At 37.9% G+C, this 27,374-nt stretch overlaps 2 protein-coding genes and 1 long non-coding RNA gene across 3 annotated transcripts; 1 reads left to right on the forward strand and 2 right to left on the reverse strand.

The window, feature by feature from the left end:
* On the reverse strand, positions 1-13,439 carry LOC127412830 (ras GTPase-activating protein-binding protein 1-like). Its single transcript, XM_051649483.1, has 12 exons — positions 13,281-13,439; positions 12,172-12,288; positions 11,736-11,817; positions 11,460-11,633; positions 8,889-8,979; positions 8,715-8,805; positions 3,360-3,570; positions 3,125-3,226; positions 2,593-2,710; positions 1,276-1,401; positions 806-915; positions 1-695 (listed from the first exon to the last, which is right to left on the reverse strand). The coding sequence occupies exons 2-12, from the start codon at positions 12,264-12,266 to the stop codon at positions 465-467; spliced, it is 1,431 nt and encodes a 476-aa protein (XP_051505443.1). The 5' UTR covers positions 12,267-12,288; positions 13,281-13,439; the 3' UTR covers positions 1-464.
* On the forward strand, positions 8,988-16,514 carry LOC127412832 (uncharacterized). Its single transcript, XR_007892488.1, has 2 exons — positions 8,988-10,839; positions 14,913-16,514. It is a non-coding gene; the product is annotated as an uncharacterized LOC127412832 (long non-coding RNA).
* Positions 16,290-27,185, reverse strand: LOC127412831 (SPARC-like). The gene is made up of 10 exons (XM_051649484.1): positions 27,068-27,185; positions 21,455-21,524; positions 21,141-21,167; positions 20,599-20,686; positions 19,179-19,300; positions 18,857-18,977; positions 18,157-18,290; positions 17,749-17,897; positions 16,806-16,954; positions 16,290-16,716 (listed from the first exon to the last, which is right to left on the reverse strand). Exons 2-10 carry the CDS (start codon positions 21,509-21,511, stop codon positions 16,688-16,690), a joined length of 876 nt encoding a protein of 291 aa, XP_051505444.1. The 5' UTR covers positions 21,512-21,524; positions 27,068-27,185; the 3' UTR covers positions 16,290-16,687.
* Positions 27,186-27,374: the final 189 nt, after the last annotated feature.

Raw genomic sequence — 27,374 nt, forward strand, 5'->3', positions numbered from 1 at the left:
TAGAGTACATAGAGTTTATTTTGTTCTCTCAGTGGTGGAGTTGTTGAAATATGCTGTCATTCTTGATGAAGTGCAACAGTAGAAGGCAAACAGGATTCTTTACATGCTAGATGGTCACTCACACACAAACATGATTTGACTTGGCAACAATCCCAAATAAAACCATACTTGCAACTGACCTGAAAGCGGGTGCTAGCAATACACAGGATTGCCCAAGCAGTAAAACACGTTCCTTTAAGAAACAGGGAGAGAACGCTAAAACCAAATGCTAGGTTTCTCCTTTCCCCAATTCAAGTAGTTTTGTTTTTCTACAACAAATTCAAGTTCAAACTCAGAAATAAAGAGTCCAGATAAAGAAGATTCACACTCCTGGGTCCTGGAGTGAAGGATGGACAGGGATTAAGGGAAGCCATCTGTGTTAACCAGGGTGACTCGCATCAGCAGTGAATGACGTGGGAGCTGCCTCACTGACGTGGTCCTGTGTAGCGGCCTTCGCTGGGTCCTTGGCCGCGTCCGGCTCCGAAACTAGGTTTCTGAGCCATGCCTCCACGGGCAGGAGGTCCTCTTGACCCGCCTATCCTGTCACGCGGTCCCCCCGGGCCTCTGGGGCGGATGTCCCGCCGGTCACCTTCACGGGCAGAGCGGGTCTTCTTTTCCTCTACATTCAGCCGAACATCATCTCGCAGTTTAATGGGCTACAATGCAAAGAGCACATTTGAAAAGGTCATTCTGGTGATCTCGCATTAATTATAATGCAAGAGATGAGTAAGTCATGTAATGCACGATTTCTGACTGTCAGACGTACCCGATTGCTGAGAATCTTCTGCACTGGCTCAGAGTCATCAAATACCACAAATCCAAAGTTAGGCAGCTTGCCACCACTGTTGATTCTTAGCTCGAGGACTGTGCCGTATTCTGCGGAATTAAAAGGTACGTTTACACTGGCTGATTGGATAAAAATGGTATTTACGAAATTAGATACAAGTGATTGAGTTCACCCAAAATTTTAAAACTGTCATTTGCTCACCCCAATGCTGTTCCAAATCCATATGACTTTTAGTAGTACACAATGTAAGGCAGAAAGACTAAGTCACCATTCACTTTTATTGTATGGAAAAAATGCAATGGAAGTGAATGGTGACTGCATCTGTTTGTCCCTAACATGTTCTGTGTTCCACAAAAGGAAGTTATATGGGTCTGGAACAACATAAGGACAAGTAAATTATGTTTGGGTAAACTATCCCTTTAAAACTGATTTTGCTTTTAGAGACTCACGTTCAAAGAATTCCTTGAGTTCTGTCTTATCCACATCGTGAGGTACATTTCCAACAAAGAGCTGTTGGCTGTCGGGATACCGGACTGTTCTTCTCACCTCAGACTCGCCGCTCTCACCCTCCCGCACTATTAACCAAAGATTAAACACTAAATAAATGACACTGCAACCCACGTTATACACAATCAGCCACAACATTAAAACCGCCTGATATTGTGTAGGTCCCCCTCATGTCGCCAAAACAGTGCCAACCTGCATCTCAGAATAGCATTCCGAGATGATATTCTACTCACCACAATTGTACAGAGTGATTATCGGAGTTACAGTAGACTTTGCCAGTTCGAAGCAGTCTGGCCATTCTCTGTTGACCTCTCTCATCAACAAGGCGTTTCAATCTGCAGAACTGCCTCTCACTGGATGTTTTTTTGTTTTTGGCACCATTCGGAGTAAATTCTAGCGACATCCCATGAGATCAGCACTTACAGAAATACTCAAACCAGCCCATCTGGCACCAACAATCATGCCACACTCAATAACTGAGATCACATTTTTCCCCCATTTTGATGGGGGATCTGAACATTAACTGAAGCTCCTGACCAGTATCTACACGATTTTATGCACTGCTGCCACACGACTGGCTTAGATAATCACGTGTATGATTGTTGGTGCCAGATGGGCTGGTTTGAGTATTTCTGTAACTGCTGATCTCCTGGGATTTTCACACACAACAGTCTCTAGAATTTACTCAGAATGGTGCCAAAAGCAAAAAACGTCAAGTGAGGGGCAGTTATGCAGATGGAAACGCCTTGAGAGTTCAGAGAATGGCCAGACTGGGTCGAACTGGCAAAGTCTATGGTAACTCAGATAACCACTCTGTACAATTGTGGTGAGAATAACATCTTAGATGGCGCTGTTCTAGCGGCACGAGGGGGACCTACACAATATTAGGCAGGTGGTTTAAATGTTGTGGCTGATCAGTGTATGTCCTTTCAGGTTGCTAGTGGACCAACCCATGATTTGTGCTTTTAATTTAACATCCAATTTTGTCGGAAGAGATGCTATTTATATGCAGAGGCGAGGTTCATTAGTCCATGCTCAGGCTGCCTTAAGCACTTTTGCCAGAGCCACAAACAATAAAAGTTACCAAGTCAGATAATCATGTCTTTTGTAACTTAAGTTACAAAGTTAAGAAGAACGGAAAAATATTGGCAATTACAATAGCTGAAAGTACTGGACAACAGCTTAAATGTTTAAATGCACTCCTACTAGATCTCTTCTGCATAATGTTTCTATGGAGATAAAGATGCTTAATAGTGCACCTCCTGGTCTTGTTGTTCTGTGTGCTGGAGAGGGTCCTGGTCTTTGTTCACGCGGCCTCTGGTCTCTCTGGGGTCTCTGTGCTGTGGTCTGGGTTTCCGCTTTTATCTCAACACGCGGCTATGGACGTGAACACAACACTAGAATTATGATTGCATTGATCAACCAAATAACAATTACATCCTTTAATATAACTGTAACCTACAGTTACCTAATAAGGTTATATATTTTAAAAAAACAAAACAAATCATGTATGTAGATAGGGGGTACCAGCAAAAAGCAACAACAGGGTCAAATTTGGCTGAAATTTGAGGTATGCCATAGAATGAATTACAGCTTAATAAACAATATCGGTACACAGTATTCGCCAATACAAAAATCAAATACTTATCACTTCATGGTGCTCAAGTTATGCCCCTGACAATTATACAGTATCGGATTTGGATTGGTCAAGTCTGAACCTAATCCTAAACAACTCTGAATAGCACAAAATATTCCTCAAATAAAGTTGAAGATCCATTTGTGTGCGTCTACCTGCGCAGGTGGAACTCTGACAACATGTGGAGGGACTCCTGTGGCTGGGACCACTCCTCCTGGTGGGAGATTCTTGCTAGTGACTGAAGCCCATGAAGATGGCTAAGAACGCGAAAGAGTAGTTGACTTTCAAGTATACACACCGGTGATCTCACTTATCTGGTTTATGATTACATTTTAACATTACAAATACAGGTCTGTTGACATGAAAGGAGAGGAATGAGTGTGGTCTTACCCGGTTGTCCTCTAGCATGGTGGGTGTAGCGTCAGCAGGTGTGGGTGAAGGGGGCGATCTCTGAATCTTTTCCTCAACGTGAACCTCGGGTTGGCTGACTGGTTCCTGTTTCAGCTCCACAACTGCTGGCTCAGGCTCCACTTCTGCTTCTGGCTCAGGCTGGGGCTCTGAGGTTTCAGACACCTCCTCCTGCGGGCCCTCAGGCTCCACACTGCAAAAGTCAACACTTGTTAATCCACACATTTTAGATACTGATTTCCAACAGAAAAAAAGAGAAAAACCTCATCCAATTTTAAGAATTGTAATAATTCATTAGAGGGGGTTAATTCTATGGATAATTTTCAGGAAACAATTTCATTGAGGTTTGCCTTTTGCCATTCAATATGTATTTTGGCTCCTCTAGCAAAGTAAGCCAAACATCAACCATCTAAAAACAATAATTGTGTTATTGAAAATTAAAACATGTTACCAAAGAGTAGGCTATATGATTATAACTAGGGCTGCAACTAACGATTAATCTAACGATTATTAGAACGATTATTAGAATTATTACAATGATTAATCATTAGCTCTTAACTGATTATTCAGCGTGTGCACAGACTTAAAAGGTTGTATTAAACATGCTTACTAACAATAGAGGACAAAAATCTACTTTTAAAAATCTCACTAAATGACATTCACTGAATTCACTGAAAAGAATACTTTTAAGTTTAATTCAGTAAAGAAATTCACTGCAAAAAAACCTTTGGTTATCATGCATTTTCCATTTAAAATGGTCTAAAAATCCTTAAAACAAGATACACTTACTTGAGAAGCAACATAAGATATTTAGACTTGCTTTAAGAGAATGTATCTTAAATATAAGTGTATTTTTCACTTGGTTATACTTTGAGTCCAGTAAAGACAAAATATACTTATATTCAGGATCTATTCTCTAAAAGCAAGTCTAAATATATTATATGCTGCACAGGTGAATGCATCTTTTTTTAAAGTATTTTTAAATATTTGTATTTTTAATATTATATTCAACATTCTCAGATAACAATTTTTCTGCAGTATAGCTGCTAAAGAAAATGTACGTTGTTTTAAGAGTTTTAGATATTTATATGGGAAAACAAGCCAAAACAAAATCAAAAATGTATTTTGTTGCAGTGTATAATGGGGCGAAGACTACCCTCTCACCTTTTTGTTCAATTCATCTTTAACTCACCCAAAAAAAAAAAAAAAAAAAAAAAAAGAAAAAAAAACACAAAGCTACGTATTGCTAATTTTCTTCATGATCAGAAATGCACAGTGACACATATTATGATTCAATAAGTCGCAAGCCATCACGTTATAATCTAGCTGCATTAAGCGTGCGCAATCGAGGGATGAGAGTCTCTGCGCAGATTGTGCCTCAACCGGGTGCAGTTTCAATCTCTCCTCCTTAGATCGGTACATTCTCACAACTCATAGAAGAGGCGCTGACCGCACCGAGAAATGCCAGTTTTGGAGTTTGTAGTTATTTACGATCTGCTTCCGCATTATTTTAACTTTAATAAAGCTATAACATGTTAAATATAACGGCATTTAAGATGTAATGCCTGGGTGTTTCCTTTAAAGACGCTCAACACGCAAGTTTTGCTTCAGTGAAGCGGCAGCTCCAGCTCCACAACGAGAGCATTTCTGTATTTATAATTCCCTCATACTTTGCGATCTACATCACCTGAAGCTGTGAAGGTTTAGAGTGCATCTGGACTGTGAGCTGTGTAATTCTACCTCTACTCAGTCAGGTGCGAGCTGCAGTGCTGCTCTCGTGCGTCATCATTAGAGTTTAATGTGATCTCATGTTACGCTAAATGAGATCAAACGACTATTCAACAATGAAATTTTTTTGGCACTTCCGCAAACGTGCTTACAGAATCATTAACAGAATTGTGAAAGAACCACAATCAGATCCTTCCTTCACCCCTTTTGAGACAACTTTCTTAAAGGAATAGTTCACCCAAAAATGAAAATTCTTGTTTTGAGCACAAGCCTAAAAGGACATACTCAGTATACAATGGCTGTAGTTCATCCCACATTGTATTACAGGCCTAATTGTGGTCTCTTGAAAGGAGACACTTGGAAGTTTGTAGTTAAAGTAAAAATTAAAAAATCGTGAAAAAAAAAATTTGTCAGAAAAGCTCAAATCTATTGAAAAAGTGATCAGCAATTTTTTTTTTTTTCATAAAAATGTATGAAGAAATGACACTGACCATGCTGATGCACAGAAATATAATGGAGCTAAGCCACAAGTCTGATAATGTTCTATTTCAAATTTGAGGATAACTTACTCATGAATAATTTTCCAAGACCATGTCTTGTGAATCTGGCCGCAAATAGCATTAGCGCCTAAATACAGAATAGTAAACATAAAATAATTACCTTGTGCATCTATTTTACTTCCAATCATAATCGAGTTGTTATAGCAGAGTTTTTATGATCTCATGAGGATTCCAATCATATGAGACAGAAAGCAAATTTGCAGGTGAAGATGATAGCAGGTGTTCAGCTCTTCTGCAATTACATCTACAGAACTGTCAATAATCATATACAAATACCAGAGACTGCATAGAAATAATAGACAAAACATAAATTTTTGTAATAGTCCATTTATTTACAATAAGTCTCAGCAGTCAACCGATTCCTTTTATGCTTGATACGTAATTTATCCTACTATGGTATGGGAAAGTCCCTATCATGTGGGCCCCGAGGTATGCATGTCATAATTTCCTCTATCTTGACCATATTTGGAATGAGAAATGAACTTGTGCCTTCTAGCTTCATGGAGGTTTGGAAATCACCATATGAAAGAATTACAGCATGTCAGCGGATCATATCGCATAATTTAGTGGATAATGGACAAAAATAATTCTTTATGAAGTAAATGAGTATCAATTTCTGTAAATGTGTACACTGTTGGACTAAATGTTCTATTGGATGTTGTTCACTGCAGCCTGCAAGGGACCACTCAAATGGAGTTGACATCACTGAATAGGTATGTGCGTCTTTATAACGGTTTGTCATAACTCTTGCCTTGATATTTTGATATGTTGACAAATTAAGGAATTACTCGGGCAGTAACATTTCTATTATGAAACATTGGCTAAATATCAAAGTTGAAGTATTAGACCTTTCTTATGATGTATAGTTTGTCACGAATAAATAAGAATTGAATGCTAATAGCATACAGTTAATGCAAACAATACCGATCGTAAGATCGGCAGCGACCCGTGCCAGTAAAGGAGTTAACTCACTCCGTGTGGTTATAAACCCATATGACTTTAACACAAAGTGATACATTTTGAAATAAAGTGCTCAGTGATTTCATACAATGGCAGTTTATGGTGACCACCTCTTCAAGCTTTAAAAATGACGTAGAAGTCTAATAACCTATTGAGTGCGATTCATGCCTTGTTCTGAAGGCATATGATATGGTTTGTGAGAAACAAACAAAAATCTGATGCATTTAGCAAAACTATTTACAAACCGTTGCGCTCCTGTGCACGTTCTACAGAATACATAGCCACCACTAGCGAGATGGGGCGTTCAAGCAAAAACTTTTGATTATCTAAAAAAAGGTAGTCACAACGATAGTAACAGAATACAAAACAGCTGCAAACAAACCAAAATAAACAGAACTTACAAAACATGTGAAGAGTTTGTAGTCAAAGAAATGCAACATTTCTATGACCTAATTTGTTTGAACCAAAGTACTCAGAAATTAAACGGATTGAAGAGGCTGATGCAGCCACACATACTCAGAAGCTACAGTCAGACAGAAAGCACAGGAAACCGCATTGTTTAAGGTTTTGGATGTTACGCTCACCGAAATCGAACTGGACAAAAAGGCGAACAGAGTGGCAATGTCTGTCACATCTTCTCAATTCTGAACCAGTGTGTGAAAAAACTCAAGCGCGAGACCTCAACAAAACAGTCATATGCGTGACACCCTCAGCCAAAATCAAGTAGTTTTAACTGGCTACTGAGATGCTGGCTTTTGGACCGACGCCAGTTCACAGCAGACAAGGATCCCAGCGCAACGCCACAAATAGAAACCAAGCGATAGTCGCTCATCACGCTTTTTTTTTTTTTGGACAAAAACTCTTAACATAGAAAAGATACCTTTTATAGCGTGTCCAAACCAGAAGCAAATGACACGGTATGACTACAGCTGCCTTCAGCCTCTTCAATCTCTCTGTTTGCTCGAGTACTCCTGTTCATACACAAAGCTCCGTGTACACGCACCGCGACTTCCAGCGACAAAGCAACCTCATCTCATTCATTGTAATGAGAGCTGGTGACTATCCGCAACACGAGCGACAGTGACCTTGACAAAGTTGAGAAAAGTTTAACTATGCAAATGAGGAGCGACAACCAATAAGAGTGAAGATGGTGTCAGTGGAGCTCACGTCATCCGTCTCCTTTGAGATAACGGAGACGAGTGCAGGCAACAGAGAAGTTTGTGTGTGTGATTGCACTGTTCTATACGATTCGTCTGTAACCAACTACACGGATATAATAAATTGTGTTGAAAAGAAATTGTCGGCAGTCTGAGTGAGTTTGATTCGTACATTGATAGTCCGTTCATCTTACTAATGATATGATGCAATGAGCACTGCTGCAGTTCATAGAAAAACACTCTCCCATTGCAGAATGTGCAGTTTTAGGGACAAAATCTGATTCCTTGTCAAATAAGAATGAAATCGTAGTTTTACTAGCAAAATGCCTCATTCATGATCATATTTTCTAAAGACATGGCCAGATCCACCACTAATGTTAAGAAGTTAATTAAGTTCTGTTCTCTGGTTTGTGTGCAGCTATGTTTTGTTCTGTTGTTATTATCACTGAAGCAGTCCTTTTTTAGACAATCAAAAAGGAGTTTTGGTTTAAACGGCACATTTTGCGAACTGCTGCTCTCGTAAACAGGCCCTGGAGAGCAACAGGCTGTGAATAGTTTCACTACATAATCAATTCGATTTCAGTTTGTTTCTCACCAAAACTTATCGTATGTCTTGAGAACAAGACATGAGTCACATACAATAATTTATTAGACTTCTAAATTATACTTGTGTTTCCTTTTTGAAGCTTGAAGAGGTGGTTATCGTAAACTGCTGTTGTATAAAAACACTGAGCACAACATTCACAATTTCACCCTTTTTGTTAAGAAAAAGAAAGTCATATGGGGTTATAACAACACAGGGGTGAGTAAACAATGACTAGATTTTCATTTTTGGGTGAAGTAACCCTTTAAATAATTACCAAACAAACAAAAGAACTGCTTCAAAAGGAATTTGTTCATTTGGCAAAACTGAACTACTGAAAAATGGTTACCAAGGTGACTGTTCGTAGTATCCAGCAGGCTCCTCCTGGACCACCTCTGGTGAGTGCACTCGCTCCAGCTCTTCCACATCCTCCTCAGACTCTGCGAATTGCAGGAGATGAATGAAATCATCTGCTCACAGTGAGACTAAAGGCCCTTGAAATAAATCAATTTCAGCTGCTTACCCTCAGGAGGTTCTGAGTCCGAGTCCCCAAATACTTCATCCTGGTACCGGAAAATGTCGTTGTGTACGTAGAACTTATTAGCAACCGTACCCTAAAAAAATAAAATAAAATGGCATAGCAAAATGCAAATAAAGACACTGAACCTTATCATTCCTGTCCAACAATGGATAATGCCTCGATAAACCTTAAATTACTCCATTTTAAGAGTTCCCTTAACAGAACCTACACCAACTCAATCCAGAAGAGCTTCCCTAAAATGCCTAAAAGGCCCTTAGAGAGACACGAAACTTTGTAGGGCTGCATGATTGAGGAAAATCATAATTGACAATTATTTCACTTGATATTGTAATTGTGATTATTCATTTTGATTAAAATACTTTGTGATGCAACTGCATGCCATATACTTTATGTAGGATACACATCCAAAAGAAGCTGAGAATTGTTCCTGAATTGCTGTATTGCATTAAAAAAAAAAATTCAAATTTTGCCTACATTTTGAATAAATTATACACAAAGCGTGCAACAACAATACTTGAATACTAGGATGTCGTTTCTGATTTCATGGACCAATTTAAACAGATTTTCTGACAGTCTATTGCATTCATGCACACAATGGACCAAATGATGTTGTAAATAGAAAATCTTGACACTACAGTAATAGATGTAAATTCAATGATGTAATTGACACTTCACAATTTGTTAATTGCAGCAGCTGTAACTGTTATATAACATTGAACAACACTGCCTAAAAGTTGTGAACCCAGGATTCCCAGTTTTTGACCAATGAATTTCCATGACCTGTCCAGTGGTATAATTACTGGATAAGGATTTTTAAAAATCATCAAGTCAGGCCAGTTTGCTAATGAGTCATTCAGACTGGTTAGTGTTTCAATTGAATGAGTCAATTGAAAAGCAAAATATAACAAATCAGACATCACAACAGGTTGCTAGCAAGTAAAAAAAAAAAAAAAAAAAAATATATATATATATATAAAAATTTTTTTTTATATATTTCTATATTGTGCCATTCACACCATCAATAAAGACATTTATAGGTAATGATACAACTTTGCATTAAGGAGCATTGCCAGAGCAAAATTTCTGTATTTTCAAAAGGGTCGTGTTCACACATGACCTCTAAACTGGAAATTGTAGGTAATTTTCCGGAAAAGGCAGAACGTGTGAACACGACTAATGGCACTTCCATATTTTCCAAGACCATGGGAACCACGTAGATTTGACGTACTGCTACCATAGTTACCTTAAATATTAATGCCTACTACAGTTCTAGGACATGCAGAATTAAATAGCAATTTGCATTTTCAATTTTGCAGTTATGCAAGTCTTTGGACAACTACCAAAATCAGACAAAAGCTATGAGAACAAGTGGCAGCATAAACTGAAGATAGAATTCCAGAGCCATAAATGTTGAATTAATCACCTTTGGCCCGAAGGCAGTGGTTCTCAAAGTGTGGGGCACGCCCCGTTGGGGGGGAGGGGGGTGCAGAAGACTGACCCATCCTCAAATCTTGTTCACTTTCACACATTCAACAAAAAAAAAAAAAAAAAGGGGGAAAAATACACATAACCGATGTGCGCAATTTATTTTCCTCTGCCTTTAAACTTTAGCCCGGCACCACAGCGCATCCTGCGCGCGCAGCTCTTGACAGGCCTTGATGTCAGGTGAGCTCATATAAACAATGTTATTCTTGCATGCGCGCCAGTTTCAGATGAGTGACAAGGTGACTTAACTCTTAAATTTCGGTCTTTTCCTCACACAACACACTTCATGACTTCAGAAGAATTGAGATCTAAGGCACGAGGGTTATGGAGACTTTAAGGTGCTATGATGTGTGCTTTCAGAGCTTGGACAACCACAAACACGATCCTCTCATCCATCAATCTTGTGTTTCACGGATGAAAAAAGTAATGCTGATTTTGAACGACAAGGGTGAGTAAATGGTGGAAAGGTCTGTTTTTATTAAAGTTTCAGTATCATTAATCAGGTGCAAATTATTGTCCAGAGGTTCTGACCACTACCGAAACAGCACGTAGACGGTGCTGTCACATGATACTTATTACTTTTTCAGCACTAGCTAGGAAGCGACATTCACAGTCATCAATTATTACTGGATGAGGATTTGAAAATCTTTGAGAGACTGCTGAAGCTTATTTCCATTCATAGGTATGAATCCTTGCAATTATCAATTATTTATTTTTTTAAATAAGAGTTATCCAATGAGATATAAAACTTTCTGGTAGTTAAATGTGGATGAATGGAGGATTCGGTTTCTGAGCAGCCAAGCACCCCCCCTTTCCATGCAGTTTTCACTGTATTTTAAATAAAACCTTTTTTGTCAAATGAAGAAGAAAATGTAGTTTAAACTTTTAAAAGCATTTTTTTTGTTTTTTTTCAGTAAAAACAAAATGATTTGCGATTACATTATTTGGAGGGAGGGGTTTGTGAATTTTTTTCTTGTTTCGGGGGGGGGGGCGTGACCCAAAAAATTGAGAACCACTGCCCTAAGGTCATGATACTATATATAACAGCTGATTAAGGAATGTTCATACCTCTGGTGCCAGAACAAATGTCTGCATGAACTTCCGCATGGGCTGCATGTTATTGGACAGCTCCCCCATGACTTGCACCACCACTCCCTCGTTAAGGGTGGCATGGGCATCAACATGACTGATCTTAGTGTGACAGTCACGGAAACTCAGGGCCATTACCTTTTTGTGGATTTCCTGTCCAAAATCATAAAAAAAATATTGCATCGAACCTCTGAAACATAACTATCATTGAGGCATAATACACAGCAAGGCAAGCACTGGTATTAAAAGACTCACAGATTGCCCATAGACTGCTTCAGCTGGTTTGCCATTATTGTCCAGGCCACCATGTACATAAGAAGAGTTCTTGCCATAAAACCTGAGAAAGATTCCAATAAGCATGTTTAGTTGTATTTCAATACACATTACCACATCTTATCATATACATTTAGCTGGTTAAGAGAAATTGACAAATCTTTTAGGTACAATATAATTTATAAATCTTCAAAAAATAACAAAAAACGTCCATTAAAAAGAAAAAGTGCATGCTTTTCTAACACTGATCAGTTGCATTTACATAAACAAGAAATGAATATACCAACTTTAGAGGGGCTCCTTGCAATTAAAGTTACTGTTATCACTGTTGTAATAAATTTGAGTGACATCTAACAGTCACTGTAAAGTTACATTTATAATTATGAAAACAGCTGAGCATGAAGGCAAGTAATTTTACCTGTGCAGGTAGTCGGGAGCCTGGTTTAGCAGGGTGTAGTACTGTCGGACAAACTCTCGCCCGACAAGCTGGGCACTTGGCTTCTCCATCACCATTTCTTTGGTCAACTGGTTTCAACTAAAATTGAACAAGGGCATACTGATGACTTAACATCAAGCTCTATGTGGGGTAAATCACGTCATGAAAAAAAAACTGAAAAAAATCCCTTTGTTAAACCTATCAAGATCGACACTGTTAGTGTCGAAACCATTCCCCTAGATTTCCACTGGGAATTAAGTCACACCCTATGCGAACAGCTGTTAAATCCGCACGGATTGGCTGGTTTAGATGCTGATTATATAGGGGTGAATTGGTCCCCAAGGGAAATGTTTTTTTTTTGGGGGGGGGGGCGATCCATTATGATATGGGCTCAACTAGGCCCATTCATCAGAAACCATCAGACGCCTCGTTGCCATATTGAGACTGATGCCTTTGTGATCACGTTATATGTCAAACGACTTAGTTAAAACGGAAGTATTTACATGCGCAGCCTTGCAATCTAACAGACTCGCTGGATGTTCTTAAAACGGAATTGACGAATAAGGCACGTGTTTAGCACTTTGTCGCATTAGCTTGGATCAGATGACCGCTATCTACTTCAAACAACTGTTTACACACGGGAAATAAATACAGTTTAGTTTAGCTTAGCAGGTGTGCTACTAAAATCGAAAACGTAACAACGATGTAAAAGAAGATGCAATACAGTGTAAAACACGAGGTAACGTCAGACTCTCTCTTTGACGGAAATGTCGGTTAGCGGTGAGGCAAATGTAGCTAATGCTAATCCTCACCGCGTCGACCAACTAAAACCAACTCCGGCGGCCAAACGTTGAGTTTTACAACTATACTCCACATTGACAATTTTATATTTTACCCTTGATGTTTTCATATGAAAACTGAAAGAATACATGCTTTATATAAAATGAAAATCGCATCAAGCACATGTCTATTAGCTGCGCACGAGCTAACATAGGATCAATAAGCTATCGCACGAGATCACAAAAACACATCGCGGAGAAAGAAACGGTACGTGTTTTTAAAATAGAACACTTCATATTCAAACAACTTACCAGGAAGGAATCTTTAATGTTTATTTGTGGTTGAGTTTTAAGTGATTTTAGTACAGCACGTCCTGTTCCGAGAGCAGTGGAGATTTTAGTTCAGACACTGGCAGCGCGTGCAGTGAATTGCCGGTGTCTCGCATTAGCTGCTACTAAATCAATCGCTAGTTGATTGCATAACCGACAGCCAATCAGTTTGCCGCACAGCATTGGGGCTTCCAATCAGCATTCGGTCACTTGAAATGCACCTGAAATCAGCCAACGAACGTTGACTTTGAAGATCGTTTGTAGCCTATTAAAAGCGAAACTGAACGGATCAAAGCAAGGTTGTTAGGCCCGCAAGAACATGCAGAATAAAATCAGTTGCGCAGGAGTTTACACTTGACTTGTATTGTTTAGTGAAAACTACTGAAACTGTGTTGCCAGGTAATGGCTATGCACATTAGAAACGCTACATCACAAACAAACAAACAAAAAAAAACTTCTTAGTCTAGGTCTTGTTACTTCAGAAACACTAGCGATAATATACAGAGGAAGGGGCCCTGCTGAAAAAAAAGACTGTCTGGTTTTAGCTGGTCCAAGCTGGTCTTCCAGCCTGGTCTCCTAAAGGACCAGTCTAAGCAGCAGTTTTGGTGTCTTTACACAGCCAAGTTAAGCCTGCTCTGTGCCTTCTCAAAAGACGCAACGCTATGTCACATAAAAGCCAGACTAAGCTAGTATCAAAGGCATTTCTGAGGCTGCTTTGGTTCTGCGTAAATAAATGGAGCATCAGAGCAGCCTTAGTTAGTTCACACAAAAAATGAAAATTCTCTCATCATTTACTCACCCTCATGCAATTCCAGATGTGTATGACTTTATTTCTTCTGATGACCACAAATGAAGATTTGTAGAATAATTTCTCAGCTATGAAGGTCCTCACAATGCATGTGAATGGTGGCCAGAACTTTGAAGGTTAATCTCATAACATTACTTAATTATAATTGCTGTGTAAATGCATATACTGTATGCCACTTCAGATGCAGCTTAGTGACACCTTAGTGTAAAGATGGCTTTCTTTGCTAATGGAATTGGCATCAATATTGATATATTATCTACTGCTTATATCTAAAATATATATATATATATATATATATATATATATATATATATATATATATATATATATATATATATATATATTTTTTTTTTTTTTTTTTTTTTTTTTTTTTTGGGAACTGTACTACTCACTGTATGCTGTACTAATATAATGTACTATATAATTACATAGTCTATTGTCCACTCGGGGGCGACACACATCCCACTGATGAACTATTGACGGTTGAAGAAGATCCAGATCATTCCTTTGCAATTAATTGAGGATTAATCTAACTGTAAACAAAGCATGTCTGTAAACCCCAGCTCTCATTTGCAGAGTACTTAACTGAACACATTTTTAAGATGGTTGGCCAGGCAGAGATGCAACCCACTGCCTGCTCAAGCCCTTTTTATATTTGATATGAAAGCAATCAGCTTGATTTAACAGTTAGATTGGACTGCAGGCTGTGAGAGACTGAGATTCATTCACAATCTGGATAGCAGTTGAGGTTAGGGACTGTGTTATGCTAGGGTGTTTGTGATTAGTACAACCATTCTGTTTTTTAGGGTTAAGAAGAAGTGTAGAAGAGCGTTTCCACCCCTCCCTGTTACAGAAGGGGGCTGAACCAAGCTCAGTGTTCTGGCTGGAGCTTTGCCATTGTTTGAGATTCCTTTCACGAGTGTCTGGCTGGAAGGGTAAGACTGGTGACTGGGTAAACACTCTCTGCAGCTCTGCTTTCCCATGACTGTCTATCCCCACAAGACCATCAACTGATTTTTCCACTGCTTTATGCATCACATGCCATATACTTAAGACATGGATCTGTTTTAGTTTTTAATTATAATATGACCTGAATTTTCAATATTTTAAGAATTTACACAGCATGTAAACCTGTATGCAATATTGTGTATTTATTGATCTTACTGTAAATACATTACTAAAGTAATGCAATTTAACATTCAAACAAACAACAAAAAACGTATATCATTGCTATAATAATTATCCTGTTTTCTTCAATATCTAAAATGTTCAAATGTTCCAGAAAATCCTCTCCACGTGAGTCTTGGTACTTGAAGCAAGTAGCTATTTCTTTGCTATTATACAATAATTCTTTAGTCAACTTCAAATAAGTAACATATATATATATATAAACGTGTATTCTGAGAAACAGACATTGTAGATTTTCTGATTAGTATAAATTATAAAAAAATAAATAAATAAATAAAAAATAGATATGCATGTTTTTGTTGTCAGGGGTGTTTGATTGTGATTGTTTGAGGTTTTTCAGCATTTAACTGTTTAGTGTAACCTGCATGACAAAGTTAAACACCAGCCACACTGGCTCTGAGGCTTAAAAATAATTCTTTAAATATAGGGTCCCAAATGATATTTGTTTAAATGCAATGGCAAGAAGGAAATTACGTAAGCATCCACTCCACCCTCAATGAAACTGCTAACATATGTGTTCTAGATTTTTAGCCCCACTATAAACTTCTCTGCAGAAACAACATTTATCTGTCCGAGTTTCAGAACATAAAAGTGTTGATGTAAGTTTCTGGGGGAAAGAGATAAAGAAAAATGGATAAATGCATGCAAAGTTTGTGTTTAGAAATGTATAGCTTTTATTCATGTAAAGAGTTCCATAGTGCTCACACTGTGGCAAATTTTGCAAATTTATGTGAACATGTTAGAGGGTGAAAAAAAAAATCTCATCCTGCGAGATTTGGTCCTCTTTGAATTCAAATATTTTCTTTTATTATTCAACTTTTAAAAACACAACATTTCACCCTGATTTTCTGACAGGTAACAAGACGTAAATAAAAACAACAACCTGTAGATCATCAGGGCTCAAATTTCAAATCTAATAAAGAAATCAAAATGATAAAACCACCACCAAAGAGTGCAACAAACTAAACTATAAAGTTTATAAAGCAAGCAGAAAGAACATTTATTTGGAAACTTTATTTTGTTTTTGTACATTTCCATCATCCAAATTTACATTAAATTCAAGTCCTGATTTGAAGATCCATTTCCGAAAAAAAAAAAAAAAAGATATCTTTCAACATACACAGTTCATCATAGCCTTAACTCTGTATTTAAAACAGCTTGTCCAGCATCTATTTGGCCAACTTCAGCTAACTTCAGACAAAAAATGGGCAGTATTCAATCACTCATTGTGATTTTCTTGTGTGCACTTTTTTTTAAACATTGATGTTTAGTGAATGTTTAGTGGTATATGCAGGTTGTTAGAAATCGCAATTAGCACCTTTACTTTGATTTTAATTTAAGGGTTAGCACCTCGTCCCAATATTAACTAGGAAGCATCAACTGTACATGTGCTTTAGATGACCAGGTCCTTGTCGATGTCCTCTGAAAGCAGAAAACAGTCAAAATTAAAATCATTGAACAACACTTAAAAAAGTAGCAAAAGTAAAAAGGTCAAATATGAAGAAACTCACGCTCTTTGATTCCAAAGCAGCTGGCCCATTCCTCAATGGCGATGTAATTGTCCTGGTCAGCATCGCACTGCTCAAAGAAGCTAGTGGTGCAGTGCTCCATTGGGATGAGAGGAGCGCGCAGAGGGGACAGCTCAGTGTGGGACAGGAATCTGTCAGAACACAAAAAACACACAATAAATTTGTATTGTTATATTAGTTAAAATTTCTATGGTTGGAAAGAAACAACTCATGTTTCATCTAATAATTAGATATGACAGCAACTTCTGTTACCAAAACACTCAGCAGAAAGTTGAACCATCAAGATAATATTTATTGTAAACATACAATATCCTCAGTCATATGTTTTAAAGGTGAAGTGTGTAATTTTTCAGATGTTAAATACTTTTATCCTAACTTAATATCCAGAGACAACAACTTTAAGTAAGCCACTTGTTAAAATCCTTCAAAAAAAAGAGTTCTAAGCCAAAAAACTTCGATTTGAAGCAGACAGTTATTTGAAAATCAGACAAAAAGACAAGTTACAAGACTGTGCACTTTAATGAAGTACATTCCCATGTAGCATTGTAAATGACAAATTAGAAAATAAAAAATTGAATTAGAAACTACAGACAAAAATAAAACAATGATTTAAAGTTGTTGATTATAAGTATAGAAACAATGTATTTTAAGTTTATTGCAAAATATTCAGATATGTACAAATATATACTTTAAGTAGTTTGAGAGTGTTGGGAGACTTGATTGCATCATTAGTAGTGCTTCATAGAAGTGGACATTTGCTATTCTCTGATTAATGGATCTTTATCTGCTATAGAAATTAAGTTAAAATAATGCTGACTGATGGCTTCAGCAGAATCGTATATTAATGACACACTTCACCTTAAATTATGGAGAAAAACTAGCTGGAATAGCTTAGAAAATTAGAAACTAGAGTAACTTAACATACCCATCAACAGGGTGCTGGTCAAGCTGGCCAAACTGCCAGTGAACGGGGAAGATGTACATGTTGTAGTTCTTCTCAAAGTCCAGGGCAAGAAGGTCAAGAGAATGGTCACCAGCCTGCAGCCTCTTCACGTTCTCATAGATCTTCTTCACCTAGAAACAGACCATGACGTTACTTGGTGTTTCAGTGGTTCGCCATCTGGATTCAATTAACTTTAACTATTGGCTTCATGTATGTTCAAATATATTTGCACAATTTTGGGGCAAGTCCAAGCAAATTCCTTTCATGAAAGGAGGCTGATACTTAACTTATCTTGCATGGCATTATGTGTTACATGTAAAGTACAAAAGTTAAAAAGTTAATCAATATAACATGTTTTTCAGACTATAAAGAGTCAGAGGTGGGACTCACTCTGAGTTTCTGCTTCTCGGTGAGTAGGTTATTCTCTTCATCACGCTCGTACATGGTCACCAGTACGTTCTTCAGCCAGTCCCTCATACGCAGGGGAAACTCATTCAACTCATTGTCCAAGCAGGGGGCAATTACTGGGAAAACATTCAAACATTAAAAAACAATACATTTTAAATAAAGGCTAGCATGCCTTTTGGCGCATACTGTACTCTCAAGTTAACATTATAAAACTGTAAAATATACTTTGGAGTTAAAAAAAAAAGAGGGGGAAATGACAGCCCTTTGGCTAATATTAGCTACAATCTCATTTGTTTATGCCAGAAACATATTTTTTCATAGTTCATCCCTGACTAAGACACCCTGCATAGCAATGAGACTGTGCCACAGCAGGAGCTCCATCTGAGCCCTTCAGTCCCAAATCATCCCATCAGGCATACAAGAGCAGAGGAGGAGGCAGATTTAGCAGGGATTCAGTGTGCTTTTTGGAGCAGCCCTGGCAAGTTCAATCCTGCCCTGTGCTCTGCAAGTGCAAGGGAGCAAGAGGGACGCCTCAAAGCTACAAGCCATCAATCACACCAAAGCACTTACTTATATGACTGAGGCTGACTGGTCTAAATGTTAGTCGTACTCTGCGGCAAACATTCTAGACAGTTCTTTTTAAACTTATTTGCCATATTTGCCTGCAGTGTCGTGCACTTACATTTGCAGGGTCCGATGTAGTCCAAGTGCAGCTTGTGGCCCTTTTTGGTGCCTTCCAGGGCGCATTTGGTGGCAAAGAAGTGGCAGGAGGACTCGTAGGTCTTGTTGTTAGTGCCACAGACCTTTGAAATAAATGTCATAAATACTGTATGAGGAACCATAAATGTCATTGTTGTCAGCTTGACATACTATTGCTTCCTGAATGAATTCAGTTTCAACCATTGTAAACTCCTAAAATGATGTGCCTGTACTTCCAGGCATTGTCACTATGCATGTGAAGACCTGAGACAGATGTAAAATGATGGAAATTACTGAAGACACACATGCTCAAACTCTCCAACGGGGGCGGGGCAAGTCAGGGGGTCCTGGCACACACACATTGGCTGGTTGCTGTCGTCAACCTCGCACACTTTGCCCTTCTTGCAGTGATGGTTTAGGCAGGGGTCTGTAAGGAAAATACAACACAAAAACATGTATATATACATTTTCTGTCAGAACCTTATATTTATTTCTGTTTCTCTTTTTAGTCTTCCCTCTACAGGACAGGTAATGTTTTAAAGCCCAGGTGGTGCGATAGATTTGTGGTCTACTGGGTGCACACAGTCTAGTCTAGACCTTCTGCTGTGTGCTTTGATGTATAGTTGAAATAGATGTTTGATGTTTGTATATTGTTTTTTTAGTGTTAATCACAAACTTTGATATATTCAATATATTGTGGCATTCAAGAAGTCAAAAAATTGAACCAATTGAATCAAACATTGTGGATATTGGAAATGTTTCACAATGCAGAAGAAGCATCTGAGGCTATGTCCACACTCATACAATATTGCTATGTTAACACCTCTCATTCACACTGTAACAGCGTTTTTCTCTACCAAAAGTAGAGACTTTTGAAAATGCTCTCGAATAGCGCATACTTTGGAAAACAATGACGTTAGGAAATGGAAAACTGAGATTTTAACTAGAAATGTATTAGTGTGGACGTAGCCTAAATCTCTTTTTTTTTTTCTTCTGAAAAACAATGAAAGGTCACGTCCATACTAATATGTTTTCGGTTGAAAACCCATTGATTTTGCTATGTTTACGCCTCTCATTCATGCTGGAACGGCATTTTTTTTTTTTCACTGAAAACATAGACTTTCTAAAATGTACTATAGTACTGCATACTTTAGAAAACAATGACGTTAAAAAACTGAAAACTAAGTTTTCAACCAAAAACATATTAGTGGCCTAAATCACCCTTGTAGTCCGAAGAAGTGACTAAAAGGCCATTTTTAGAATAGTCACTACATTTTTTCATTATTTTATTTTTTATTTTCTATTTTTTTAAAAGGTTAGAATTTTTTTTTTCTTTTCTTTTTCCCCCTTCCTAGATATTTTGTGGTTGGCAAACACATCATGTGGCTGGATGACTGGCACCTTAACGTAGTCCGTTATAACCATAGCCTGTCGGAACACATAATTATAGCTGTCTACTTTAGACTTACATTTAGTCTGTTATTACCCATGGCCTCATGTACTTCTATATAATCTGCATCACAACTTGACTCATACACAGAAGGAAGACATTATTCAAACAATAGATGAATCTTGGGGGAAGTAAATCTCGCTACTGTACAAAACCCTGATGTGTGAAACAACCTCAAAGTGATTGCAAATTTTATGAGGTGTGGAAAACACTACATGATGCACAGGTTGATGACTGCAACCTTTGGTTATTTGGGGAAATATTTTTTAACTCACTCTCAGCAATAACATCCTCCACGACTTCAATGGCCTCATCAAATTCTCCGGTCTCCACCTGGACTGGGTTGGCTCCCACTTCCAGCTCCTGAATTATGAGAAAACAAAGCATTGAGAGTATGGCCTGTATAACCAAGCCCAGTTTTTTAAACACCACTTTCCACTTTTAAAAGAGGCTGAACTTCAAACAAACTCCAAATGGGTATGAATGACCCTTATTACTGCCCAACCACACCAATAGTATTGCTTTTGTGACCAAATTTGACTGGCATCTGTGAGTACATGTGGGAAAGCATTGAATTGTAATTGCTCCCTTTCAGATATATTTACAAACTTTTGTGGATTTCAGTCCCCTGGGGAATTTAACAGCAAACTGAACATGCATGTATGAAATCACATCTGGTCCCATTATGGGGTTTGAGTTTTCTATTTTTGGCCAGTGGCTGGTTTAACAAGACTTCTTAAAAATGAAGCATAGTCCTATTTAAGAGAATAGAGAGATTTTGCTTTTTTAAATATAAATTAAATATAATATACTGTACCTCTTCAACAACTGGCTCCTCCTCAGTCTGCAAAAAATATTTATATAAAATTGAATGAAGGTTAAGTCTTAACACAACGTTGTGAGACATTATGAGCTTAAAATTGTCATTTTCAATTGTCATTTTTCAATTGGTTTACGTTATTCAAATAATTACTTATATTTAGTTATTCAATATTATGTAATATAATAACAGGTAGAGCATGGCACTAGCAATGGCAAAGACATGGGTTCAATTCCAAAGGGAATGCATGTACAGTCATTTTGGATAAAATTATCTTCTAAATGCAAAATTTTTTACATGGAGTGACTTACTGGAGCAGCCAGAGTCTTGCCAGCGAGGCAAATAAGGAAGACGATCCAAACCCTCATTTTGAGTTTCAGCCTAAGGAAAATAAGCAAAACATACATCATCTTCCATATCTGTTGTCACAACACAATAAAGAATACATTATGTATGTAGAAAACCATCAGATGTATTTACAGAGCCTCACAACCTACATGTAAGGATAAGAGCAAACATAATCATGTTAGAATGCATTTTTTGTATGTGTTACTCGAGTATGAGGATTGCAGAAAACAGAGTCACACACATACATGCCATATATATTCCTTTTATTTAAGTCAGTTGATGTCTTGTGAACAATATCACACCTGGTCAACATTGGGATCTTTCATAGACTAAAGGTGAGCATTGTAACACATAACTTTTTTAGACCTGCTCTGTATGCTCAACACCGTCTGACCAACATACAGAAATCAGTTTCTCCAGACAGAAGCTGATTGAGATAAGAGCTCTGCTGGTCTTTGTTCTGCTAGCTCAATGGCCTTCCTCTCACTCAAATAGCCACTGGAAGAGGGTCTGATGTGATGTGTTCCCCTTGAGAAACTACACTCTCCTGCTTGGTGATAGGGGCTGTTTGTCAGAAAGTATACACTTTTTTTCTCTCCCATTTTCTCTGTACTAAAGATCTCTCTCTCTCTCTCTCTCTCTCTCTCTCTCTCTCTCTCTCTCTCTCTCTCTCATTTTTTGTCTTTGTCTACTTTGTTTATGGCTGGAAAGTTCAAAGCAGACATGGGTATACCATCATTGGGGAGACTATATCAACTGCTGCACTTTGGATGCACTGAAGGACATTAAAGATCAAAGCCAGACACTATTGTCTTGTCATGAAAACACAGACAAAGTAATGGAACTAGTGGTCTACAGCTCCAAACAAAACCTATCCTGCCATTTCTAAGCATGAAAGGCATGCCTTTTTATTTTTATTAATTATTTATTTTTTATCTTTTTAGTATTTGAGATAGTAATATAGCGTATGTGAGATATAAATTACTCATAATGGGTCAGTTGCCGTTTTTATCAACATCCCGATTTTAGGTAAAATTGTATGTGGATGTATATGGGAAAGTGTATATCTTAGGTCCTGTAACTGTTCGCCATTCTTTAAAGAGTACCAGTTATACAGCCACCAATGAAAGACGCTTCCCTCGTGTCCTTTTGGTTCCCAATGTGGCATTTGTTTTGTGTTAATCCAAAACTGTGTTTTCGTAACTTTAACCCCTAACCCAAAACCACTCCCTAAACCTAACCATAAAGTGTAACATCTTACTCTACCCAAAGCATAAACATAACCATGATATTAATGCTAAAAGGCCTGATGTGTAATATGGAAGCGTGTTATGCGTGTTCGTGAAGCGTGTGTGATTGGTTTTCGTAAGAATTATGTTTTACGAATTTGCCATCTCAGTACTGTGACGAATTCTCAAGATACTATGGTTTTTCACCATTTTTAAACACTTTCCCAGCTCATTTTAACTGGTCCTGTTAGGAGCGCATAAAGGTACTTCTGGGCTCATCAGCTGACTGTTACGCTGGTTCCCCATACCAGTCGGGGGAGGGTGCAGACAGTTATTCTATGGACATGCACTACATGGATGGCTTTCACTTGCGCACCGTTTCTGTCAGCATCTCCCACTGAACGCAATTAGATGCGCACTTCCCATGAATGCCGTCAGGGGAGAATATGGTGACGGGCTGCGAATGGGGCTCCACTGGGAGTTGTGGGCCCCTGGGCTACAGCCCGTGTAAGCCCGTGCATTTATGCGCCCCTGGGTCCTGTGATGTTACAAAAGAATTTTTAAAAGTGCAAATACAATTTCATGTAGTTACTGAATATGAAGCCATAAAACAATTATACAACAATGAACCAAATCCTATGTGCAAAAGTTTTAGAGTATAGAATTTTACATATCATAATAGGACATCTCCACTTCCCAAATGTAAACTACTCAAATACTGTCATGGCTAAAAATTTGGTTATTGAGGGAGCATTCATCATCCCAACTCACATGTTCTTAAGACTGACCAAATTTGTTAATGTTGTGAGTGTGATGAATATACTGTATGTCTTGATTCATATGTAAGCCATGATGACATACATCTAGTTTACTTGGTGGTTGACTTTTTATGTAAATAAAATCTAATTTAATTTCCACCCCTCAAGCGGTGATGGGCATAATTGTGCATGAGTGGAGAGAGGGTGGGATTACATGCACATTCATAATTGGCAGAGTTGTAAAAATCTTATGGGAATTAAAGGGGCTTCTTGAAACTACTGACCCAGTAATAATTTTCCCAGCAACTACTGAGAATCTCCTTGGCTTTTTGCCCAAGGATGAGGAATTCTTAGCCCCCAAGATTGGTTAAATTCTTTGCAGAAATTAGTTTGAGGTGTATTCTAGCTCAGACTGGCAGTTTAAAAGAGCATTTAGTTGAGTGCAATGTCAAATGTTAAAATGTCAGTTTTTGAAGTTTCTGAAAGTCACATGTTCCCAGAATTTAGCAACAAATTATGCAAATTAGAGTTAAAAATATGGCCAGGTCAGCCTAACTGTCCTCTGAAGTTTCAAATAACTTTCAAATATGCCATGGATCATCTGTTAAATTTGATTTGATGTGTGCTTCTTGAGTAATCTTGGTGTCAATTAAATACACAACTCTTGTAGGGGGGCACATGTGGTATTATCACTTGTATTTGTGCTATCCGAGGACATGAAAATGTGGTAAGCCAGGGTGTCAACTCTTCAATGGTCCTGTTTTTATTGGCAAAGTTAGAAAAGGTTCCTGCTCACTTCTCTAATAGACTTATGCATGGAAAAATACAGAGACTCTGTCACGCTCTTCAAATGCTGACGTCTCTAAATGTGGCAGACAAGGAATCATTTAGGTTATACATTCACAATTTTTTTTTTTTTACCAATTTGTTGTAAAAACAGGCTGATAGTGTGAGCAGTGAGAGACATAGGAAGAAGTAAATTACCCAACATCATCTCCTGTTTTTAATATTTATATATCACTCTGTTCCTTTCAGGAGACATTTTGGCATATTAGTCACTTTTTTATATGAGGTAAACGTCCATTACTTTGGTGGAGTCACTTTAGAGAAAAACAACTTATTTTATTTGGAAGATCGTGTTCAAAATCAAACATGCACAAACCGAGGAAAAGTCTGCGGCATAAAGGATGCCTTTTTTGCCCAGTATTTAATTTAGAGTTTAGTTAGGTAAGCAGGTTGCAGGGCGTAAACTGGGAGAAAAACAGAGGCTTAGTGCTAAGTTTTTTTCAAAGATTTATTTTCCAGAAGCTCTGCAGACTGGTGGAATTCTGTCTGCTCTCCAGAGTGATATAACAGGTGGTTCAATGTGTAGAAAAACAAATGAGTTGGAATACAGTATCCACATTTGAGATGCAAATTCATTTTGTTGGTTTTGCAAACAAACATGCTTTTTCCCTGCTTTGAGGGGATGAAATATCGTTCAAAGTTATTTTAGCTTGTTAAATACAAATAAATTATCTTCGGCAATGCCCAGCTCTGGGATCTAAAATTTGGCATGGTGGGCATGCTTGATTTATGGAGCAGGAAGCCACTTGGCATGGGAGGTAAACCCCTGAACAAGCCACCTGTCCATTACCGTGCGATTACTGCCTTGTGTCTGTGCAAGTTTGCACTAAGCAGAAAAACAGACCAATTCTCGTTAAAAGCTCCCCTGAAACAAACAGTGAATGTGCCAGCAGTGCAATCACATGAAAAAAACAACAACTATTTAACTTGACAAAAAGTAGAGTTTCAAATATAATGCTACTGATAAAAGACTACTGTTGACTACAACATCACTAGAAATGCCACGTTTGTTGTACCGGTGAGGTCTTGTTTCACAGGAAATGAAAACTTGTCTCTTTGTAACCTTATTTTATTTTCTGTAACAAGATATAGCTACTACAAAGCTAAACCTTGTGCAAAAAGGTGGACTAGGTAGCCACATCAAGAAAATTAATCCTCTGCTGAAAAGCTTGCTATTGACATGGATGAGGTATGCTAAGCACAGGGACCTCAGAAATAGACAAAAGACAGTCAAAAGAGAGTAACTGAGCAGAAAGATCCATGTAACCTGAGTTAACAATCATCTGACCTTTAAAAGTAACTCCCCCTATCCCCCACATCTGTTTGTAAGTCAAACCTCTCTGTTATTACTGCCTGAACTATCTCTTTTTTTTTTTTTTTTTTTTATCAGTGTGAAGAACAGACCAACTGTCCATGGGAAAGGAAATACATTTTAACCCAAGTGTACAACCTTGGCCAAGAAATATCACTTAGTAATTTAAATTCATACCTGATCTTTAAATTGAGCCTAGTTGTGAACTGTCAAGTAAAAAAAAAAGGGGTTTAAACCAGATTGGTGCTAATCCACATTCTTAACCTGATTTCTTGTCCCCTCAACTTTCTGCAGCTTCATTAAAATTTTAGAAAACAGAAGTGTTCACTTCGAACAGTTTTGGACTTACATTTGACTTTTATTACTTTTAATCATCCATATGCATTGTAAACATAAGCCTCAACAGCAGAATCATAAATCACAAGTCTGATTTGTAGTTTGTTTTTCCTTTGGCCCCTTGCCCACAGAACTCTCGCAGAGAGACCAATCTCCATCTGCTACAGATGAGAAAACAGATTTAACCTTTTCTGTTTCACCCAAAGGCATATAAAATGCTTGTAAGTTTCAATAAACCTTATTTCCTTTTTTTCACACACCCATTTTGTCAGCGCCCAGGGGAAACACACAGAATGTACTGAGGAGTACCATGCACCTGGCATTAAAATATGTTTAGCAGATTAAAATATAATTCACTGATAAAATGCTCGTTTTAAAACTTTTCTATTGTCTATAATAACGGCGACTCATTTGGCAGCTGTGGACAGTCAGTTTGTTTTCACACCATTCTTGTTTGCTTCAGAAGCTACATCTGCTTCATTTCGATATGGTCTCAAACAGCTGGTACAAAATTGCCATGGAAACATGCATTCCTTTAGATGAGAGTAATTGTAAGGGGAGGGGTCTAAATGTTTCTCTGTCTCCCATCCCCCTCCATCCCTGACTCTGTCCACCCCTCCTGCTGCATATGTGGCACACAATACCTCAACATTGTGCTGCTTTGAGCGTCATAGTACAGTTTTAAGTCTCATACTTAAGTTAACAGCACAGAAAGCACATTTGCCTTGTAGTTTAACTTTATGAAGATTTCTTCATAAATCATTAAGCGACACAAAATATACTTGAACAATAGACACCTGCTCTAGTGAAAATGTTATAGTCTGTGCTTTTCTGTAAATCTGTGCTTTTAAACATCCATACTAAATGCTTCCAAGCAAAGTAATTAAAATCAGAAGTATTTTAAAAGTAGTTTAATATGCAATTAGGACCAAAAAAAAAAAAAAAAAAAAAAAAAAATAGGAAAATCAAACAATTTGTGATAATTGTTTTGACACTAGTTTTTAAAGTATTAGTAAATCAACACTTGATTGTGGGAATTCTGATAGATCTGTTTATAGACAGGAGTGTGAAGAGGAGGCAAAGGAATGCTCTTACCTTCTGTCTGTCTCACAGAGAAGCCAGCGGAGAAGTCAGCTGTTGAAAGGGTCTGAAACTATCTAACAGCAACACAAGTTCACACAGAACACATTTGCTGTGGGCAGGCCCAGTCAACCCCCTTCACTTACTCAGGGTGGGATGTCCCACAGTTAACTCTGTATATCCTACTCACGTGGACATTTATACTCAAGTGTATACTCTCCACCACAGACTTTCATCTGCGTTCATGTTTGAACTTTACTGTATATTCTGTTTTTATGTAAGGGATAGGGTTAGGGTAAAAGATTCCTTTGCTACAAAAAAA

The sequence above is a fragment of the Myxocyprinus asiaticus genome, chromosome 22 (genome assembly GCF_019703515.2).
Source record: "Myxocyprinus asiaticus isolate MX2 ecotype Aquarium Trade chromosome 22, UBuf_Myxa_2, whole genome shotgun sequence".
In the NCBI taxonomy this organism is placed as follows: Eukaryota; Metazoa; Chordata; class Actinopteri; order Cypriniformes; family Catostomidae; genus Myxocyprinus; species Myxocyprinus asiaticus.

Coding starts and splice junctions, on each gene's coding strand:
- LOC127412831 (XM_051649484.1), bottom strand. CDS start 21,511: ATGAGGGTTTGGATCGTCTTCCTTATTTGCCTCGCTGGCAAGACTCTG. Junction 21,168..21,454: donor GCAAGACTCTGGCTGCTCCA/GTAAGTCACTCC, acceptor TATTTTTTGCAG/ACTGAGGAGGAGCCAGTTGT. Junction 18,978..19,178: donor CCGTTGGAGAGTTTGAGCAT/GTGTGTCTTCAG, acceptor TTTATTTCAAAG/GTCTGTGGCACTAACAACAA.
- LOC127412830 (XM_051649483.1), bottom strand. CDS start 12,266: ATGGTGATGGAGAAGCCAAGTGCCCAGCTTGTCGGGCGAGAGTTTGTC. Junction 8,806..8,888: donor GGACTCAGAACCTCCTGAGG/GTAAGCAGCTGA, acceptor TGCAATTCGCAG/AGTCTGAGGAGGATGTGGAA. Junction 3,571..8,714: donor TACTACGAACAGTCACCTTG/GTAACCATTTTT, acceptor TGACTTTTGCAG/TGTGGAGCCTGAGGGCCCGC.